Source organism: Chiloscyllium plagiosum, unplaced genomic scaffold, assembly GCF_037043375.1.
Source record: "Chiloscyllium plagiosum isolate Xiang-an unplaced genomic scaffold, Cpla_swu_hap1 HiC_scaffold_35, whole genome shotgun sequence".
NCBI lineage: Eukaryota > Metazoa > Chordata > Chondrichthyes > Orectolobiformes > Hemiscylliidae > Chiloscyllium > Chiloscyllium plagiosum.
The window spans coordinates 58424600-58447659 of NW_028270173.1; the positions used below are offsets into that span (position 1 = coordinate 58424600).

At 44.7% G+C, this 23060-nt stretch overlaps 1 protein-coding gene across 2 annotated transcripts; it reads right to left on the reverse strand.

The window, feature by feature from the left end:
* Positions 1–593: 593 nt before the first annotated feature.
* Positions 594–13288, reverse strand: LOC122541625 (uncharacterized). 2 transcript variants are annotated; one of them, XR_006309629.2, is made up of 3 exons: positions 13097–13288; positions 9256–11295; positions 594–2367 (listed from the first exon to the last, which is right to left on the reverse strand). XR_006309629.2 is itself a non-coding variant. In XM_087978771.1 (2 exons), the coding sequence occupies exon 2, from the start codon at positions 10780–10782 to the stop codon at positions 9931–9933; it is 852 nt and encodes a 283-aa protein (XP_087834897.1). In that variant the 5' UTR covers positions 10783–11295; positions 13097–13288; the 3' UTR covers positions 594–9930. The 2 variants fall into 2 exon arrangements, 1 of the variants encoding a protein (XP_087834897.1); XM_087978771.1 differs by having other exon boundaries at positions 594–11295.
* Between the last annotated feature and the right edge of the window lie 9772 nt (positions 13289–23060).

A 23060-nucleotide genomic window follows, 5' to 3' on the forward strand; every position in this document is an offset into this window, starting at 1 on the left:
AATGATCCTTCTGGATGAAGGAACCAAGTGCATTATTGCTAGGTTTGCAGATAAACACAAAGATAGGTGGAGGGACAGGTAGTGTTTAGGAAGCAAGAGGCTGCAGAGGATATGGACAGGCTTCGTCCCCAATAAATACATGCAGACTGATGGAAATAATAGCAATGGATGTCATGGGTGGAGGGAAATATTAGGGAAACACAGTTCAGTAGCACTAGTCCAGAGCATTCAATTAAGTATCCCTTTTGCTTTGTTCAAGTCCTTCTGATCTACAGTCCTCGTATCCAAGTTTTCAGTTCTTTGCTGAAGATACTGGGTGAGGTGGCCAACATATTAATTATTTAGTCTTCCAGTCTATAGCAAAAGGTGGGAGAGAATAGCCAGCCATCTTTCAGTTTTGAGTTATTTCACTGCAGTGTGTAGAATGAGAGATGCTGACTCCAGAGATTCTCTGACCGTGCATTCTCTGTCCAGGCGCCAATCAGAGTTGTCATTCTGATGACTCCTGGCCTTCACAACTAGTTTTAATTTAAAAAAAAAATCAATATCTGGTCTCTGGGTAAGTTTGCTCTGAATACACTGTAAAGAGCAAGTGTCTTCATTTTATTTTTATTTTTTCAAGGAGATTACAAAGATGATTGAAGTTAGAGCAGTGGATGTTGTCCAGGTCCCTCATGGTAGGCTCATCCAGAAGATTAAGATACATGGAATCCACGGTGACTTGGCAGCACAGATTCAGAATTGGCTTGCCCATAGGAGACAGAGGGTATGGTGGAAAGGTGTTTCTTAGGCTGGAGATCCGTGACCACTGGTGTTCCATACTGGAACCTCCCCTGTTTGTGATATATGTAAATGACTTGGATGAAAATGTAGATGGGTGGAGTTGTAAATTTGCATATGGTACAATGATCAGTGGAGTTGTGGAGTATAGAAGGCTGTCAAAGGATAGAGTGGGATATAGATCAGCTGCAGATATAGGCAGAGAAATGGCAGATAGAGTTTAATCTGGGTAAGTGTAAAGAGTTGCATTTTAGAAAATCAAATGTTAAGGAAAAGTATAGAGTTAATGGCAGGGCCCTGAATAGCATTTATGTCCAGAAGTTCAAGTACATAGCTCCCTGAAAGTGACCACTCAAGAAGATAGGGTGGTTAGAAAAAAAGGGTTTGGCATGCTTGCCTTTAATGGTCGGGGAATTGAGAACAAGAGTCAGGATGTCATGTTGCAGCTTTATAAGACTTTAGTCAGGCCACACTGACTACTGCTGGATGTAGGTTTGCTCGCTAAGCTGGAAGGTTCATTTCCAGACATTTTGTCACCCTACTCGATAACATCTTCAGCGGGCCTCAGGTGCAACTCTGCTGATAATTCCTGCTTTCTATTTGTATGTTTGGGTTTCTTTGGGTTAGTGATGTCATTTCCTGTGGCGAAGCAATTTCCTGTGGTGAAGTCACTTCCTGCTCCTTATTTTAAGGGTTGGTAGATGGGGTCTCTCTGTCTGTTTCTCTCTCTCTGGATGAATTTAAGTCTGGAAAAAAAAGGTTCTCTTTCCTTCAGTAGTTTCTGGAAGCTAAAACTTTAGACAATAAGAGAACCAGCTACCCCTTGCCTCTTGAAAACAAGTCAAAGCAATGAAAGGGAAGGCCTAGAAGCAGCGTTCTGAGCAGCACCAGAACCATCTCTGCAGATCCTATGGAGAAGGACAATAAACTGACTTCCCAGTTTTCCACTGCCCATAGCACCCATGATTTCTTTCCTGTCTGTCTGTCTGAGTATCTGTAATGGGGTGTATATATAAGGGGATTAGCACTTTAGTTCATAGAGATCTTTGCGAATGGTTCATACCTGCACCTAGACTAATTAGTTGCATTAAATAGTAATTTGTGTTAAACTTGATCTGTTTTCTGTCAATTGGAGTCTGAAAATTAGATAAATTGGAGAAAACTTGCATACTTTCTAAACATTCTAATTCTGTGATGACTATGGGAATAGTGGGCCTTAATTTCCAGTGTGCTGAGTCATGACAATACCCACAATGCTGGAGTCTCAACATCTCCTCTGCTTGAATAAAGTAAGTGTAAACACCGTTCCAGTAATGTGTCTATTATATTTCTTGTACCTTCTAAAACTGTAGACTGAAATGAGAAAGAATTGTTTTAAACCATTTACAATGATGGCTGCATGTTTTGGAAGTAATTTGATACCTATTGTGAATGTTGGAATCCACAATGATACAAATACAGTCTTCTGTACAAAATACTTAGTCCACAATTCAAATTTTTTTAAAATGCGGTCTTTACAGTCATGAGCAGGAGTAGACAATGTGGTTCCCATCTCTTTCTCCATACAGACCCCCATCTTTCCAGGCACTGTTAAGGCAATGGAAAAGATTGTCAGGTAAAGTGTATAATGTGCTGTCTATTCACTATTCGTGTTGTGCTGAAGACCATTTTACTCTTTAGAAATTGTGATTAATATAAAAAAAAGGAATGTAAATTTGCTGGAGATTTTCAAATTTCTCCCATTGTATTCCAAAATCATTTGAGGAGAACACACTGGGCAGGTAAATATTGCTTCAGGGTAACTGAATGAAGAGTTCTTGTTTCTCCTGGGAAATTAGATATGCTGCACTCCCTCAGACTGCACATCCCAAATTCAACTGTCAGCAACAGAATGGAGCAAAACAATCAAATCACCAAGGGGCAACTTTTTCACGCAGAGGGTGGTACGTGTATGGAATGAGCTGCCAGAGGATATGATTAGATTAGATTAGATTACTTTACAGTGTGGAAACAGGCCCTTCGGCCCAACAAGTCCACACCGACCCGCCGAAGCGCAAACCACCCATACCCCTACATTTACCCCTTACCTAACACTACGGACAATTTAGCATGGCCAATTCACCTGACCTGCACATCTTTGGAACTGTGGGAGGAAACCGGAGCACCCGGAGGAAACCCACGCAGACACGGGGAGAATGTGCAAACTCCACACAGTCAGTCGCCTGAGGCGGGAACTGAACCCGGGTCTCTGGCGCTGTGAGGCAGCAGTGCTAACCACTGTGCCACCGTGCCGCCCAAATATGGTGGAGGCTGGTACAATTACAACATTTAAGAGGCATTTGGATGGGTATATGAATAGGAAAGAGTTTGGAGGGATATGGGCCGGGTGCTAGCAGGTGGGACTAGATTGGGTTGGAATATCTGGTCGACATGGACGGGTTGGATCGAAGGGTCTGTTTCCATGCTGTACATCTCTATGATTCTATGACTCTATGCTTTTGGGAAAGGCCAAGGCTTTCAGGTAAAAACTTTTAAAGAATGCATTAAAAGACATTTCAATAAATGTATCTCCAGGTTTGGGAATTGAATTGCCTAATAGATATGGTAAGGTCTTCAAGGGATTCAATAACAAAAATGTGAATTTTGACCAGGGGACAATGTAGATCAGTGAGAACTGGGAGTATTTCTAAGTGGGTCTTGTTAAAATTCCACATCTGGGCCAAAATTTATTGCCCATTTTTCATTGCCTTTGAAGCTGGTAGTGAGCTGCCTTCTTGAACCACTGCAGTGCATGTCCTGAAGGCAGACCCACAATGCTGTTAGTGAGGAGGTTCCAGGTTTTGACCCAGTGGCACTCGAGTAATGTGAATTATTTACATGTCAGGATGGTGAATGGTTTGGAGGGAAACTTGCAGGTGGTGCTGTTCCAATGTATCTGCTGCCCTTATCCTTGTAGATCAAAGTGGATCTGGATTTGGAAGATGCTGTTAAGGATCATTGGTGAGTTTCTGCAGTGCATCTTGTAGACAGTACACACTGTTGTTACTGAGTGTTTGTGGTAGAAGGGAGTGAATGTTTGTGGTGCCAATACAAGTGGGCTGAATTGTTGTGATAATGAGAAGCTTCTTGAGTGTTATTGGAGCCTTTGCAGTGCTGAGTGAGTGTTGCAATGTCAGAACAATGATCAAATGCATGCTAAAAATATCATGACACAATACAGTGAAAAAGGAGGGGACAATCCTTTGATGTTTTGATTCCACTATCAAAGTCACAAAAAACAGATTATCTGGTCTTGAGTACATTGGTTTCAGGTGCCTAATAATAAAGGTGATATTTTACAGCCTTCTGGACATAATATTGAGTTCAACCCCTTCACATTGTGAACCAATTCCCATTTCTTCCCTTTCTTTTCGCTTTACTCGTTACATTCTCTGTCACCATGTCCTCTCTCCCCTCCCCTCACCCCAGTGGGACTGTCTGACCTTTCCAGTCTGGTTGTTAGACACACCATCGTTCTATCATTCTCACATTCCGATCACTTAATCTGCACTATTTTCTCCACCGGCACACTACACTCCAACAGCCCCCCTCCCCAGCTCTCCAAACTACTGCATACTACTCTACACTTCACATCAGCTCTGATGAAGAGTCATCTAGACTTGAAACATTAGCTTGCTGTCTGTCTCCATGGATGCTGCCTGACCGCTCTGATCTCCACCAGCATTTGTTGTTTTCAATATAAATGCACACGTCTTTCTGCTTCCTGTGAATTGGAAATTTTAAACCAATTGATGGAAAAGGCCACAGTGACACTAAGCAATATATTCTGGACAGGACTTTTACAGTAGGATCCTCAGTGTTTCTATGAATAGGGACACATCAGGCTGACTAATCAAGTAGTTCAGATTAAGATAGAAGTTAATTATTGTGAGTTGTAAATTTGTATAGAAGACTGAAACAGAACATTAAGCAATACAACATTCATCTTAAATCAAACCCTCAATCATTGAAAATAACAAAAGCATTTGAAACTAAGTCAAGATCTTTCCCAGAACATGAAATGAATCTTGGAAGAGTGTAAAATGAACGTACCATCAAGATTGACGGTCTGAGGGAACACAGGTCTGTAAGGACTCATCGCCACTACCTCCAGGATAGTCCACCCAGAGAGGAGGGTACAAAATTCCCCATGGTATTCATCAAATACCTGTCATCTGAAGAGGATATATCTATAATTCACATCCCCAACTGAAGCAGGGTCCAATTTTACTTCACATCTATTCCTGAGAACTGGCTCACTTTACCAACACACACACATCGGGTGAAACTCTCTGAGAATATTACAGAAAGTAATGATGTGGGAGCTGGCTGATCCCATTGTGAATGGCAGTGACCACATCTGCAGCAAGTGTTGGTTGCTGGAAGAACTCTGGATCAGAGTTGATGATCTGGAATCTGAGCTTCAAACACTGCGGCACATCCGGGAGGGGGAGAGTTACCTGGACACTTTGTTTCAGGAGGCAGTCACACCTGGGAGATTAAGTAATTCACATTCAGTTAGTGATCAGGGACATCAGAGTGTGACTGTAAGTGAGGCAGGTAGGGGGAACCGGAGTTCAGGAGTGCAGGAGCCTCAGCCCTTGACCTTGTCCAACAGGTATGAGATTCTTGCTCCCTGTACGGATGAGGAAAAGGCTCTGGACAGGATGAGCCAGCTGACCACAGCACCATGGTGCAGAAGGCCATTCAAGAGGGGGGAGCAAAAAGACAAGTAGTTGTTATAGGGGATTCTATAATTAGGGGGACAGATAATATCCTAAGCAAGCCGGATCGGGAGTCTCGCAAGGTGTGTTGCCTGCCCGGTGCCAGGGTGCGGAACATCTCTGACCGGCTTGAAAGGATATTGGAGCAGGAGGGGGAGGATCCAGTTGTTGTGATCCACGTTGGGACGAACAACATAGGCAAAGCTAGGGTGGAGGACCTGTTTGGGGATTATTAAGCACTAGGAAGGAAATTGAAGTACAGGTCCAAGGCTCATAATCTCCGGATTACTGCCCGAGCCACGTGCCAATTGGCATAGGGATAAAAAAATTAGGGAAGTAAACACGTGACTAAGGGATTGGTGTGGGAAAGAGGGATTCCACTTCATGGGGCATTGGCATCAATTTTGGAACCGGGGGGATCTGTACTGTTGGGACAGTCTCCACCTGAACCGATCTGGTACCAATGTTCTGGTGAAGAGGATAAATAGGGTGGTCAGTAGGACTTTAAACTTCTGAGTTGGGGGGAAGGGAAAGTGAAAGCGACAGGGAGTATGGAGTTAAATGGAAAGATAAGCAGGAGGATAGCATGTATGCAGGTGGATTTAAGCTTGAGGCAGACTAGGAATGCAACAAAAAGGAAGGATAACTTAGGACATCTTATGACTTCCAATATCTCTAATGATAAGAAAGTTAGCATTAAGGCACTTTACCTGAATGCTCGTAGCATTCGTGACAAAGTAGATGAACTAACAGCACAGATTATCGTGAATGATTATGATGTGGTAGGCATCACAGAGACATGGCTGCAGGGGGTTCAGGACCGGCAGTTAAACATTCAAGGATTTACAACTTATCGAAAAGACAGGGAGGTGGGCAGAGGGGGCGGGGTGGCCTTGTTAGTTAAGAACATAATTAAATCTATGGCACTGAACGACATAGCGTCGGATGATGTGGAGTCTGTGTGGGTGGAATTGAGGAACCACAAAGACAAAAAAACCATAATGGGAGTTATGTACAGACCTCCTAACAGTGGTCAGGACCAGAGGCGCAACATGTACCGAGAAATAGAAAAGGCATGTCAGAAAGGCAAGGTCACGGTGATCATGGGGGACTTCAATATGCAGGTGGACTGGGTAAATAATGTAGCCAGTGGATCCAAAGAAAGGGAATTCTTGGAATGCTTACAGGATGGCTTTTTGGAACAGTTTGTCATGGAGTCCACAAGGGAGCAGGCTATTTTGGACCCAGTGCTATGTAATGAACCAGGCTTTATAAAAGATCTTAAAGTAAGAGAATACTTAGGTAGCAGCGATCATAATATGGTAGAGTTCAGTCTGCAGTTTGAAAGTGAGAAGGCAAAATCGGATGTAATGGTGTTACGGTTAAATAAAGGTAATTACGAGGGCATGAGAGAGGAACTGACGAACATTGACTGGAAGCAGAGCCTAGCAGGGAAGACAGTAGAGTAAAAATGGCAGGAGTTTGTGGGTATAATTGAGGAAACAGTACAGAGGTTCATCCCCAAGAAAAGAAAGATTATCCGGGGAGGGATTAGACAGCCATGGCTGACAAAGGAAGTCAGGAAATGTATCAAAGAAAAAGAGGGATCAAATAAAGTGGCCAAGAGCACTGGGAAATCAGAAGCTTAGAAAGGCTACAAAAACAAACAGAAGATAACGAAGAGAGAAATAAGGAAGGAGAGGATCAAATATGAAGGTACGCTAGCCAGTAATATTAGAAGTAATAGTAAAAGTTTCTTTCAATACATAAGAAACAAACGACAGGCAAAAGTAGACATTGGGCCACTTTAAACTGATGCTGGAAGCCTAGTGATGGGAGATAAGGAAATAGCAGGAGAACTTAATAAGTATTTTGTGTCAATCTTCACAGTGGAAAACATTATTAATATCCCAACAATTAAAGGGAGTCAGGGGGCTGAGTTGAGTATGGTTGCCATTACAAAAGAGATAGTGCTAGAAAAGCTAAAAGTTCTTAAAATTGACAAATCTCCTGGCCCCGATGGGCTACATCCTAGAGTTCTGAGGGAGGTGGCTGAGGAAATAGCGGAGGCGTTTGTTGAGATCTTACAAAAGTCACTGGAGTCAGGGAAAGTCCCAGATGATTGGAAGATCACTGTTGTAATGCCCTTGTTCAAGAAAGGATCAAGACAAAAGATGGAAAATTATAGGCCAATTAGCCTAACCTCGGTTGTTGGTAAAATTTTAGAATCCATCGTTAAGGATGAGGTTTCTAAATTCTTGGAAGAGCAGGGTCGAATTAGAACAAGTCAACATGGATTTAGTAAGGGGAAGTCATGCCTGACAAACCTGTTAGAATTCTTTGAAGAGGTGACAAATAGGTTAGACCAGGGAAACCCAGTGGATTTGGTCTATCTAGACTTCCAAAAGGCCTTTGATAAGGTGCCACATGGGAGGCTGCTGAGTAAGGTGAGGGCCCATGGTGTTCGAGGTGAGCTACTGGCATGGATTGAGGATTGGCTGTCTGACAGAAGGTAGAGAGTTGGGATAAGAGGTTCTTTTTCGGAATGGCAGCCGGTGACATAGGGTTCAGTGTTGGGGCTGCAGCTGTTCACGTTATATATTAATGATCTGGATGAAGGGACTGGGGGCATTCTAGCGAAGTTTGCCGATGATACGAAGTTAGGTGGACAGGCAGGTAGTACTGAGGAAGTGGGGAGGCTGCGGAAGGATCTAGACAGTTTGGAGGAGTGGTCCAGGAAATGGCTGATGAAGTTCAATGTGAGCAAATGCGAGGTCTTGCACTTTGGAAAAAATACAAGCATGGACTACTTTCTAAACAGTGAGAAAATTCATAAAACCAAAGTACAAAGGGATCTGGGAGTGCTAGTCGAGGATTCTCTAAAGGTAAACATGCAGGTTGAATCCGTGATTAAGAAAGCGAATGCAATGTTGTCATTTATCGCAAGAGGGTTGGAATATAAAAGCACCGTTGTGCTACTGAGACTTTATAAAGCTCTGGTTAGGCCCCGTTTGGAGTACTGTGTTCAGTTTTGGGCCCCACACCTCAGGAGGGACATACTGGCACTGGAGCGTGTCCAGTGGAGATTCACATGGATGATCCCTGGAATGGTAGGTCTAACATACGAGGAACGGCTGAGGATCCTGGGATTGTACTCATTGGAGTTTAGAAGGTTAATGGCAGATCTAATAGAAACTTACAAGATAATACATGGCTTGGAAAGGGTGTACACTAAGAAATTGTTTCCGTTAGGCGAGGAGACTAGGACCTGTGGGCACAGCCATAGAATTAGAGGGGGTCAATTCAGAACAGAAATGCGGAGACATTTCTTCAGCCAGAGAGTGGTGGGCCTGTGGAATTCATTGCCGCGGAGTGCAGTGGAGGCCGGGACGCCAAATGTCTTCAAGGCAGAAATTGATAAATTCTTGATGTCACAAGGAATTAAGGGCTACGGGGAGAATGCAGGTAAGTGGAGTTGAAATGCCCATCGGCCATGATTAAATGGCGGAGTGGACTCGATGGGCTGAATGGCCTTACTTCCACTCCTATGTCTTATGGTCTTATGGAAAATAATTTCTTTAAAATCTTTAGTCTGGCTCCCAACTCCGATGGTCAGAAATGACACCGAACCTTAGTTGTACAAGTTATACAAATTGCAAGAATTTAAGCGATCACAAATCTGTTACAGTGTCAATAACAACACTGTAATTACCTGCAAACTGGTGATCACGTTTATCTATGGTGTTCAGTTTCAGTTTGGCACAGAAAGGATTGAGATAAATTAGTTTCACACCAAAATGACATTTAACACTGACAGCACAGGGCAGGGGGTCTTTGATGAGGTGAATAGTCACTGTCAGGTAGACTGTAAATAGAATGGGCACTATCACACTGCCTTGTTTGACACTAGTGGATTTTGAATGTTTGTTTTCAGATCTCACACTTATTACAGTTACAGTCACATCACTTCATCATGAAGTTCTTGCAGGATTGGACCGAACTTTCTTTGACATCCAAATCATCGGAGCACAGTCTACACAACCTTGTGATTTACTGACTCAAATACTTTGGTCACATTGAGGAACATAATGAACAATTCCTGGTCTTGCTCTCAACATTTTCCTTGCCTTTCCCCAGTACAAAGACCATGCCAGAGGTTCCTTTGGCAGCTTGAAACTCAAGTCAAAGTTCTAAGGGCTGTCTGTATCACTTGATCCATGATGGGGGCTGTTGATGATATACTGATCATCGACTTGTTCAATCAGTGATGAAAACACAGCTAGCACCATGAAATCACAAGACCCAACCATGAGTCCACAAACATTGCACTCATGTCAATCCTCAATGATGCCACGGAAGCTTCAGTGGAGACTTCACATTGACAGGGTTACTTTCCTGTGTGGATCCTCTGATGGACCAGAAGGTAAGATGACCTGGAGAATGATTTGCCACACACCTCGCACGTGAATGGTTTCTCCCCCGTGTGAATTTTCTGATGTGTGAGGAGATTAGAGGATCGGTAGAATGCAGCCCCGCACACCTCACATCTGAAAGGTTTCTCCCCTGTATGAATCCTCTGGTGTCTCAGCAGCCTTGCTGATATTGGAAAAGCTTCATCACACACCTCACACTTAAAGGGTTTCTCACCTGTGTGGAGCCTCTGGTGGGCCATTAAGCCTGATGACCGTGTGAAAGCTTTGTCACATACCTCGCATTTGAAAAGTTTCTGCCCTGTGTGCATACGTTGGTGTACACGGAGGTACGAGAATCGTGTGAATGATTTGTCACATACTTCACATGTAAATGGCTTCAGCCCAGTGTGGATGCGCTGATGTGCACGAAGGCCAGAGGACTGTGAGAATGATTTCTCACACACCTCACATGTGAAGGGTTTCTCCCCTGTGTGAATAGGTTGGTGTTCAAGGAGAGCCCATGACAACGAGAATGATTTATTGCACACCTCGCATGTGAATGGCTTCTCTCCAGTGTGAATGCGTTGGTGTGAGCGAAGATGGGATGACTGTGAGAAATACTTGTTGCATATCTCACAATTGTACGGTTTCTCCCCTGTATGGATGCGTTGGTGTGAGCGGAGATGTGAAGACTGTGCGAATGATTTGTTGCACACTTCGCAAAGGAATGGTTTCTCCCCTGTGTGAATGCGGTGATGCATCAGAAGGGTTGATGATTGTGCAAAGGCTTTGGCACACACCTCACACTTAAATGGTTTTTCTTCCATGTTGCTGTACTACACATAATCTTGTGTGTTAGAGGATTACATGAGCCTGTGGAGTCCTCCTCATACACCTCACACTTGAATAGTCTTTCATCTATAGGACTGAATCACTTGTTCATGAGGCTTGATGAGTGATTGAAGCTCTCACCACACTTGGAGCCACTAACACTTCTTCCTAGCCTCACCCTGACCGATCACTCACAGCCAAACCTGCTTAAAGTTTCGTTCTGATGGAAGGCTCCACACCACCGACCAGGTTCAGATCCGACGATATGTCAAAGCTGGCGAAAGTGGGTACTGCAGATGCTGGAGATTAGAGTCAAGATTAGAAAGCTGCTCTGACCCGACCGGTTTCCAAATGATAGTCTCACTGCCCAATCTTCTCTGTGTTGAGCAACGCTGCTAAGAGACTGGATGTCTTCCCACAGTTGTGCAGTTGCTCCTTGGGTGATGGTCAGGATCTATCCGCAGTGTCTATCTTCTCGGTATTCTCTGGTGTAGTACAGTGCAACCCTTCTGTAAAACAGGAAAAGGAAACATGAAGTCCTCCAACTCCCTCTCCTCTTTTGCTGAAGGGGGTGTTCCACAGTAAGTGCCAGTCTGCCTGTATGGGAGGGGATCAAATCCAAATCCCTTCTTTCCCCTCACTTGATTGTCACACACCCTCTGTTTCCAGCAGGGACACTGGATAGTGACCAAGAGCAGACAATGTGGCTCCTTTCTTTCCTCCACCAGAACCCCAGCTACAACAAAAGCATTGGAAAAGACCATTGGGCTGAGTGTAAAACGGGCCATAAATTTATGAGTAGCTTGAATCAAGTTGGTTAGGACCAGTTAATTCAACTGAGATTTTGAAATTTCTCCCTTGTTTTCCAGATTTCCCTGCAGGGCAGGAGGGGTTGGTGATGCTGTTTAATTCACAGGTTTTAAGCTTTTTATTTATAGCAAACTCTCACATTCTTTTTAGGTTTATTAGGGCAGGATTCAGGACTACAAGGTCAGGCAGTTATAAACTGAGGGGGCCTGTGGTAGTTGGTTAGCGTCTGTGATGCCAAAGGGTTGTCTGGTGACCTCACTGTGATTTTGACCTTGTTTGGCTAGTCCCACACCAGAAGCTCCACTGTAGCTGACTGAAGGGTTCTGGTCTATCCTGGGATATTAGTTACAAAGCACTCACTCATACTGAACGTCCTAAATACAGCTATCAGCCATAGCAACTGGACAACACTATCAAATCTAACCCCAGGCTTCTGGAAAAGGCTGAAGCCTTCAGGTAAAATTTTTAAAGAATTAAAATATAATTCAATGAATATATTACCAGGTATGGAGGCTGAATTACTATGGTGCTGGATTAACAATACAGAAATCGAGAGTTCAAATCCACCCACGGAAAGTTACAAACACAGTGAGAAATGGGTGATTTGCCCAACTGGTCCACGCTGATGTTTATGCTTGAGTTTATATACGAGTATGTATGTGTGTGCATACATGTGTATGTGTGTGTATATTACATAAGCTTCCTCTCACCCTCTTCCTCTCACCCCTGTCAGCAAATCCTTCTGTTCCTTTCTCCCTCACGTGCTTTTCTACTTTCCCCTTAAAGGCATCTCTGCTCTTCACCTCAACTACTGCACGTTATGAAGGGGATTTTAATTAATTTTGGAATTTATCAAAATAAAAGTAACAATAATGAACAATCACTTCAAAATCCCATAATAAGAGGAAAATCAGAGAGTCCTGGAGAATCCTGACATTGTAAGATGAAGGTGATCTGAGGCCAGTGTAATCTGTAAAGTCTCTCTTACCAAGGTCTGAGGACAGCTACACTACAGGTCAAGTAGCAGTGATACTCACTGAATCGTATCAATCTGGAAACTCTCATTTTCCTCCATCACCATTCCTGGGAATGTCCCATCCAATTGGCAGGTGGGGAAAACCTCAATATAGACTCCATGGAAAACTAGCATTCCCCCTCTCAACTAATAAATGAGTACTTCACTATGTTCTTCATTACAAGAGATGTAGGCGAAGGACAGATTCCTAAACTGGTGTCCATGAGGTGCAGTGAGCCATCAGCAGCAGCAGGAATGTATTCCACCACAATCTCACAGCCCAGCACAGCCCTCATTCCAGGATTACAATTACCAGTAGACAGATAGGTCAGGAGGAACACTGGGGTTACTTCAGAGTCAAGGTTTGAACTTAGCACATGCACTGCAAAAGGCTACATGCAGACTAAACACCAAAAGTAACAGGTAATAAACAAAACTAAACAGCTCCACAACCAACAGATCAGAACAAAGCTCTGACATCCTACCACATTTCATTGAGAATTGTGGATAACCACAGGAGAAGGCAGCTCCATGAGCACACCTCCATTCACGAGCATGGAGCCCAGCACATGAGAGTGAGACATAATTGTAAAGGGTCTTCAGGCAAAAATGTGGAAAGGATGATCAAACCTGCCCTCTCCTGAGCAGCTGGGAGAACTTCCCTCCAGACCACTCCAATCCGCTCCTCCTACAGTTGAGAAGATGTAAGTTAGGAGTCTGTTGTGAACGTAAATTTCGTAAGATCACTCTGCATTAAAATTTCTTTCCAAATAAAGGAGGCATGATGGCTTAGTGGTTCACACTGCTGCCTCACAGCGCCAGGGACCCAGTTTCGATTCCAGCCTCGGGCGACTATCTGTGTGGAGTTTGCATATTCTTTCTGTGTCTGCGTGGATTTCTGCCTGGTTTTCTCCCACAGTCCAAAGAAGCGCAGGTTAGGTGGATTGCCCATGCTAAATTACCCATAGTGTTCAGGGATGTGTTGGTTAGGTGCATTAGCCCTGGGAAATGCAGGGTCGCAGGGATGAAGTAGAGGAGGGGTCTGAGTGGGATGCTCTTTGGAGGTTGGTGTGGACTTGTTGGGCTGATTGGCCAGTTTATGTACTGTGGGGATCCTATAAAATACCCTCAAAAGAGCAACTTGTATGGAAGTTATAAAACTCTGCCCAGCAACAGGCCAGGTGGCCTGGTTACTGTGGGGACAGAATTGAAATTGCTGAATAAGATGCAAAATGATCACACTCCAAAAACGAGGGCAAGAGCAATTAGTGCCAATGGGATAGATTTTTTGTCTTCGAAATTACAGACAGACGGAGAGGGGGAGAGAGAGAGAGAGAGAGGTCTGAGAGAGAAAAACCAAGGACAACAGCCAGTATGGTGAACAGAGGGGAGACTGTGATCTTCCTGAGGACTGCCAGGTAGAATGTGGGAGTGTCTCTGATTGAAGTTACCAAATAGGATCATTGCATGTCAAACAGCATATGCATCAAGTGTTAGACAGAGCTAAGCAATCCCACAACCAATGGATCACATCTAAGCTCTGCAATTCTGCGACATCAGTTGTGACTGATGGTTGACATTTAAACTGGACGAAGGGGCTCCACAAATATTACTGTCCTCAATGATGGAACAGCTCAACATATCAGAGCAAAAGATAAGGCGAGGAGAAAGTGAGGACTGCAGATGTTAGTGATTAGAGTCGAGAGTGTGGTGCTGGAAAAGCAGGACAGGTAGCATCTGAAGAGCAGGAGAATCGATGTTTCGGGCAAAAGCCCTTCATCAGGAATGAGGCTTGTGGGCCTCGGGACTGAGAGATAAATGGGAGGGGGTAGTGGGCTGGGGGGAAGATAGCTGCGAATGCAATAGATAGATGAAGGTGGCAGAGAAGGTGATAGGTTGGAGAGGAGGGTTGAGGGGAGAGATGGGAAAGACGATGGACAGGTCAAGAGGGCGGTACCAAGTTGGAGGCTTGGGACTGGGATAAGGTGGGGGGTAGGGGAAATGGGGAAACTGGTGAAATAACATTAATCCCGTGTGGTTGCAGAGTCCCAAGGCGGAAGACAAGGCGTTTTTCCTCCAGGCAGTGGGTGGTTAGGGTTTGGCAATGGAGGAGGCCCACGACCTGCATATCCTTGGTGAAGTGGGAGGGGGGAGTTGAAATGTTTGGCCACAGGGCGGTGGGGTTGGTTGGTGTGGGTGTCCCAGAGATGTCCTCTGAAATGATCCGCAACTTAGTGTCCTGTCTCCCCGAGGCAGAGCAGACCACACTTAACTGTACCTACCTCCACAAATGTCCTCTGTTGCACCCAATGTGGTCTCCTCTTAATCACCACATAATCACAGTGGCTACAAGAGCAGGTCAGAAGCTAGGAATACTATGGTGAGTAACTCACCTCTTGACTCCCCAAAGTCTGTCCACCATCTACAAAGCACAAGTCAGGAGAGTGATGGAATACTCCCCAGTTGCCTGAATGGGTGCAGCTCCAGCAACACTCAAGAACCTTAACTGGCACTGCATCCACAAGCATCCACCCCCTTCACAACCAATGCTTAGTAACAGCAGTGTGTCCTATTTATAAGATGCACTGCAGAAATTCACAAAGACCTATAGAAGATCAAGGGCAGCCGAAGCATTGGAACACCACTACCTGCAAGTTCCTGTCCAAGTCACTCACCATCCTGACATGGAAATATACCACCTTTCCTTCACTGTGACTGGGTCAAGATACTAGAATTCCCTCCCTAATGCTATTGTGAGTCAACCTATTGCACATGGGCTGCAGCAGTTTGATTTGAAAATATACTGCTGTTCCTTCACAGTCATTGGGTCAAAATCCTGGAATTCCCTCCTTACTGGCATTGTGGGACAACCCACAGCAAGTGGACTGCAGCGATTCAAAAAAACAGCTCACCACCACCTTCTCAAGGGCAAATGGGGATGAACTATCAATTCTGGCCAGCCAGCGACACCCAAGTCCCACAAATGAATAAAAAAAAGTTCAATAAGGCAACTCAACATAATGGGTGGCACAATGGCTCACAACGCCAGGGACCTGGGTTCGATTCCAGCCTCGGGTGACTGCCTGTGTGGAGTTTGCACATTCTCCCTATGTCTGTGTGGGTTTCCTCTGGGTGCTCTAGTTTACTCCCACAATCCAAAGATGTGCAGGTCAGCTGAATTGGTCATGTTAAATTGCCCATAGTGTTAGGTGCATTAGTCAGGGGTAAATATAAGGTAGGGGAATGGGTCTGGGTGGGTTATTCTTCGGAGGGTTGGTATGGACTTGTTGGGCCAAATGGCCTGTTTCCATACTTTAGGGAATCCAATTTAATCATTTTTACTAGAGAAGGCAATAAATGCTTGCCAGCCAGCAATGCCCACATCCCCCTAGTGAATGTAAAAGAAAGAGGCACACCCTGCAATAATCTAAAGACTCTAGAAGATTCTTCCTGTTGAGGCTAAGAAGGATTCACTGGATGAGATCTCAGTTTTGGCAATCATAGAATCATAGAGATGTACAGCATGGAAACAGACCTTTCAGTCCAACCCGTCCATGCCGACCAGATATCCCAACCCAATCTAGTCCTACCTGCCAGCACCCGGCCCATATCCCTCCAAACCCTTCCTATTCATATACCCATCCAAATGCCTCTTAAATGTTGAAATTGTACCAGCCTCTGAAAACTAAAAGTGATTCAAAGTGATGATTCAGTGAAACCAGTCTAGGAAGGTAACAGCACAGTAGCAATGTCACTGGACTAATAATCCACGACCTAAACTAATGCCCCAGGGATGTGAGCTCATTTCAGATGGTGAAATGTGAATTCAGTTAAAAATCTGGAATTCAAAAGCTGGTCTAATGATGGCTATGTATTGATTGTAGCAACCTATCTAGCTGAGTAATGTCCTTTACAGAAGGAAGTCTGTCCTGCATCGACTCCAGACTGACAGTGGCATGGTTGAATACTACTACACTCTGAAATGACCTCCTGGCTCAGTTCAAGGCAGTTAAGTCTGGCCTAGCCAGTAATTCCCACATCCCAGGAATGAAAAGAATAAAGAAAAGGATATGAAGAGAAATGAACCTGTTGGAAGATAAAGATGACATTACCTTGCTACCACGTTACTTTTACAGAGAGCAGGATGTGAAGTGTAACTGTGGCAATGAAGTGTCCAATTGTGTTAAAGCAGCAAGATTTATTCTGTAGTTTAGTGTATTAGTTGCCTACTAGTATTACTCAGTTTGTTTCTGCAAAATTTGTTGGATTGACAGAGTAAAAGTCTTAAAATATGAAATCATATCCTGCAATTTTTAAAATTGGCAACAAGGGATTCAAATCTCTTTCAAAGGTTTTCACTCTCTATAAACATTTTACAATCCCTCTATCACCTGGTTGTTTGTGGGAGATTGTTGTGCACACCTCAGCTGCCAGGTTTCTGACATTACAACAGTGACCACTTCTAACGTACTCCACTGGCTGTTGACTTTGGAAATCAAATAGTCTTTTTTTCTTTTCTGAGGCAGTTACAGAGACAGGGTTGTCCAAGGACAGGCAACATCCAGATCCAAACATACAGAAAGAGCTGACCATTCATAGACCACAGCATAATAACCAGCTCCCAACACACACACACAACTCAACAAAGGGAAATCAATAAGAATCCTCAGATATTCTACACCTCCCAGATAATTACATCTCACCTCCTCATTCATTTTCAAGAATGAGCCATCAACAAAACTCAGCCTGGAACTCAAGAGGGAACTGCTTCCAATAAACACACTCAGTATCCAACACACAGCTCCAGTCACACAGTTCAGCACAAAGCACCGAGTAAACAGCTCTCTCAGCTGGATCTTCTCACACAGCATAAGGGACATTTCCACCCCTGACTGCCCACAGGATAGTCAGACTGCCTGAAGATTGGTGTGGATATTATGGGATACAATTTGTATAAAAGCTGCTCCTTCACTCACCATCTCCTCACTTGGTTTTCAGTCCCTATAGGAAGTGAACCAGCTCTGGAAGAGGAAGAGGAGACAATGTGCAGAGTGGGTGGGCTCTCTGATTGACGTCTCTCACAGTCAATCCAAATATTTCTGGAGCAACATGAGTTTCCCGAAACTTGGGAAACTGACCGGGGAAATGGAGGTGACTTTGAACAGCAGATCAGGTGGGGATTTAAACTTGTCATTGTCCCATCTGAATAAAACCTCACTTATTGCAGCTGCTGTCTCAGTTCCCCTGGTAAATGTTTGACAGAGATTTCTAGTGTGGGAATAGCATTCTTCATCCTCACGAACTTTCAAAGTGACATCATCAGTGTGGGATGTGTATCCTCGGATGTGTTTAACAAGATCAGAAGAGGAAGACGCCACAATATGCAAGGCACCGATGGCGTGCAGTGGTGGGATCAGTGTATGTACAGCAAGGCGGGACACAGGCAAGACATGTTTCTTGGATAAGAATAGCGCAGAGAGAGCGTATGGGAAATGTGTAGAGAATGATATGAGTTCAGGGCTTGGGCTGGGGGAAGCATTAATGGATGTTTGTCTAGAGGGATTAGTGGAAGGAGGAAGAGGCAGAGGCAACGAAGTGGATTGTTTCAATCTTATTTCCCTGAGCAAAGAGCTCAACAACCAGGCAGACGAGGTTTAAAGTAAACGATAGAAGGAAGGCAGAGTAGTCGAGGAGTAATTCTTTCACCCAGAGGATGGTGAGGATCTGGAAGTCTGAAAGGGTGATTAAGGCAAAACCTGTCAACATTTTTTTTTTAAATACTGATATGAATTTGAAGGAATAACAGTTCCACAATTATAATGGGGATGAAATAACTTCTCCACATTGACACTGTCCCATCAAGCATTCACAGAAAAGGGAGAACACAGATTAGACACATAGACAAGTTTCATCTCAACTGTTCTTGGGTGTTGGGTTAACCCAGGTCACTCATATGTGGATCAGGATGAAGACTGTCCTGTATCACTGACTTTAATGTAATTGGATAGTGGAGAAAGTGAGGTCTGCAGATGCTGGAGATCAGAGCTGAAAATGAGTTGCTGGAACAGCGCAGCAGGTCAGGCAGCATCCAGGGAACAGGAGAATCGACGTTTCGGGCATAAGCCCTTCTTCAGGAATGAGGAAAGTGTGTCCAGCAGGCTAAGATAAAAGGTAGGGAGGAGGGACTTGGGGGAGGGGCGTTGGAAATGCGATAGGTGGAAAGAGGTCAAGGTGAGGGTGATAGGTCAGAGTGGGGTGGGGACGGAGAGGTCAGGAAGAAGATTGCAGGGTAGGAAGGCGGTGCTGAGTCTGAGGGATTTGACTGAGACAAGGTGGGGGGAGGGGTAATGAGGAAACTGGTGAAATCTAAGTTCATCCCTTATGGTTGGAGGGATCCTAGGCGGAAGATGAGGCGCTCTTCCTCCAACCGTCATGTTGTTGTGGTCTGGCGATGGAGGAGTCCAAAGACCACAACAGTGGGAGGGGGAGTTGAAGTGTTGAGCCACAGGGTGGTTGGGTTGGTTGGTCCGGGTGTCCCAGAGGTGTTCTCTGAAATGCTCCACAAGTAGGCGGCCTGTCTCCCCAATATAGAGGAGGCCACATCGGGTGCAGCGGATGCAATAGATGATGTGTGTGGAGGTGCAGGTGAATTTGTGGTGGATATGGAAGTTTCCTTTGGGGCCTTGGAGGGAAGTGAGGAGGGGGGTGTGGGCACAAGTCTTGCACCTCCTGCAGTTGCAGGGGAAGGTGCCGGGAGTGGAGGTTGGGTTGGTGGGGGGTGTGGATCTGACGAGGGAGTCACGGAGGGAGTGGTCTTTACGGAACGCTGATAGGGGAGGGGAGGGAAATATATCCTTGGTGGTGGGGTCCGTTTGGAGGTGGCGGAAATGACGGCGGATGATACGCTGTACATGGAGGTTGGTGGGGTGGTAGGTGAGAACCAGTGGGGTTCTGTCCTGGTGGCGGTTGGGGGGGCAGGGCTCAAGGGCGGAGGAGCGGGAAGTGGAAGAACTTCCCGCTCCCACTCCACCAAGGATATGCAGGTCTTTGGACTCCTCCATCGCCAGACCACAACAACACGACGGTTGGAGGAAGAGCGCCTCATCTTCCGCCTAGGAACCCTCCAACCACAAGGGATGAACTCGGATTTCACCAGTTTCCTCATTATCCTCCCCTACCCCACCTTGTCTCAGTCAAATCCCTCAAACTCAGCACCGCCTTCCTAAGCTGCAATCTTCTTCCTGACCTCTCTGCCCTCTCCCCACTCTGACCTAACACCCTCACCTTGACCTCTTTCCACCTATCGCATTTCCAACGCCCCTCCCCCAAGTCCCTCCTCCCTACCTTTTATCTTAGCCTGCTGGACACACTTTCCTCATTCCTGAAGAAGGGCTTATGCCCGAAACATCGATTCTCCTGTTCCCTGGATGCTGTCTGACCTGCTCGGCTGTTCCAGCAACACATTTTCAGCTGTAATTGGATAGTGGTTTGGCAGCAGGACTGAGTAACTTGGGAGCCCTCCATCCGCAGCACATCTACTGATGGGAGGATGCATTGCACCTCTGTCTGCTTGGGGAATGCCAGAAATTTTCTGAGGGTGGATCTTTGCTCTGAAGTGTGGCTGTACTTGAGCCAGTAGCATTTAGAACATTTTGGTTTTTGCTTGATATTGGGTTCCTCTGTCAAAACCCGAGAGCGTCGGTTGTTCCACACTGCAGGAACATTGGACCCACTGTTCTCCTTGACACCGAGGGCGTTACACGATGCCAGAACAAAGACAATAGCAAGCCAATATAGACCTCACAATCAATGGCACAAAAATACATCATCTAGTTATTATCACACTGCAATTAATGAAAACCTTCTGCACATAAAAAATGACTGCATTTCATTAGTTGTAAAGCACTTTTGTGAAAATTTGGATGTAAATGTCTTTCTTTGAGAAATCTTCTGCTTCTTTTGAACTGGAAATTGTAAACCTAACATTGACACTGACATTGACCAATATATTTTGCACAGAAACTCACTGTAGGGTTCTGAGTTTTGTATTGTAATAGCCAGGGGGCAGCAACAGAAAGATCTTTTTCTTTGGTTAAAACGAAGAAGCCACAGAAAGTGATTGGCCTGGATGGTGTCCCCAGCCATATACTTTGATCCTATGCAGCCTAGCTGGCAGGAGTATTCACTGACATCTTTAACCTCTCTTTATTTCAATCTAAAGTCCTCACCTGCTTTAAGAAGACCATCATCATCGTGGTGCCAAATTAGAATCATGCTGCTTACTCATTAATGACCATCTGGTGTCTCTGACCTCCATACTTATACAATCATAGAGATGTACAGCATGGAAACAGACCCTTCGGTCCAACTTGACCATACCCACCAGATAACCTAATCCAATCTAGTCCCATTTGGCAGGACCTGGCCCATATCCCTCTAATCCCCTCCTATTCACATACCCATTCAGATGCCTTATACATGCTGTAATTGTACCAGCCTCCACCACTTCCTCTGGCAGCTCATTCGATACACGCACCACTCTCTGCATGAAAAAGGTTGCTCCTTAAGTCCCTTTTATATCTTTCCCTTCTCACCCTAAACTTATGCCCTCTAGTTCTGGAGACCCCACCCCAGGGAAAAGACCTTGTCTATTATCCTGTCAGTGCCCCTCATGATTTTATAGACGTCTATAAGGTCACCCCTCAGTCTCTGACACTCCAGGGAAAACAACCCCAGCCTATTCAGCCTCTCTGTATAGCTCAAATTCTCCAACCCTGGCAACATCCTTGGAAATCTTTTCTGAAATCTTTCAAGTTTCACAACATCCTTCCTACAGCAGGGAGACCAGAATTGCATGCAACATTCCAAAAGTCGCCTAACCAATGTCGTGTACAGCCACAACATGACCTCCCAACTCCTGTACTCAATACTCTGACCAATAAAGGAAAGAATACCAACACCTTCTTCACTATCCTATCTATCTGCGATTCCACTTTCAAGGAGCTATGAACCTGCACTCCAAGGTCTCTTTGTTCAGCAACAATCCCTAGGACCTTACCATTAAGTGTGTAAGTCCTGCTCTGATTTGCTTTCCCAAAATGCATCACCTCACATTTATCTAAATTAAACTTAACCGGCTACTCCTCAGTCCATTGGCCCATCTGATCAAGATCCCATTGTAATCTGAGTTAACCTTCTTTGCTGTCCCTCCTATGGTTATATCCAAATCATTTCTATAAATCACGAAAAGTAGTGAACCCATCACCGATCCTTGTGGCACACCACTGGTCACAGGCATCCAGTCTGAAAATCAACCCCCCATCAAAACATCTAGCACCTCCTCATCTGTAATATAGACAATTTTCAAGCTGTCACCATCTATTTCCTCATATTCTATATCTTCCATGTCCTTCCCCACAGTAAACACTGATGCAAAATACTTTTTTAGTATTTTTCCCATCTCCTGCAGCTCCACACATAGGCTGCCTTGCTAATCTTTGAGGGGCCCTTTTCTCTCCCTAGTTACCCCTTTGTCCTTAATGTATTTATAAAGCGCCTTTGGATTCTCCTTAACCCTATTGCCAAAGCTATCTCATGTCCCCTTCTTGCCCTCCTGATTTCCCTCTTAAGTGTACTCCTACTGCCATCATACTCTCCTCAGGATTCACTCGATCTCTCCTGTCTATACCTGACATATTCTTCCATCTTTTTCTTAACCAGAACCTCAATTTCTCCAGTCATCCAGCATTCCCTACACCTACCAGCTTTTCCTTTCACCCTAACAGGAATATACTGCTCTAGACTCTCATTATTTCATTTTGAAGGCTTCCCATTTTCCAACTGTCCCTTTACCTGCGAATGTCTGCCCCCAGTCAGTTTTTGAAAGTTCTTGCCTAATACCATCAAAATTAGCCTTCCTCCAATTTAGAATTTCAACTTTTAGATCCGGTCTATCCTTTTCCATCACTGTTTTAAAACTAACATAAGTATGGTCACAGGCCCTAAAGTGCTCCCCCACTGACAGCTCAGTGACTTGCTCTGCCTTATTTTCCAAGGGTAGATCAGGTTTTGCACCTTCTCTTGTAGGTACATCCACATACTGAATCAGAAAATTGCCTTGTACACACTTAACAAATTCTTCTCTAACCCTTAACACTATGGCATTCCCAGTCTATGTTTGGAAAGTTAAGATCCCCTACCACAACCGCCCTATTATACTTACAGATAACTGAAAGCTCCTTACAAATTTGTTTCTCAATTTCCTGCTGACTATTTGGGGGTCTATAGTACAATCCTAATAAGGTGATCATCCCTTTCTTAATTCTCAGTTCCACCCAAATAACTTCCTTGAATGTATTCCTAGGAATATCCTTCCTAAGTACAGCAATAATGCTATCCCTTATCAAAAACGCCACTCCCCCTCTTCTCTTGCCCCCTTTCTATCCTCCC

Coding starts and splice junctions, on each gene's coding strand:
- LOC122541625 (XM_087978771.1), bottom strand. CDS start 10,782: ATGGAAGAAAAACCATTTAAGTGTGAGGTGTGTGCCAAAGCCTTTGCA.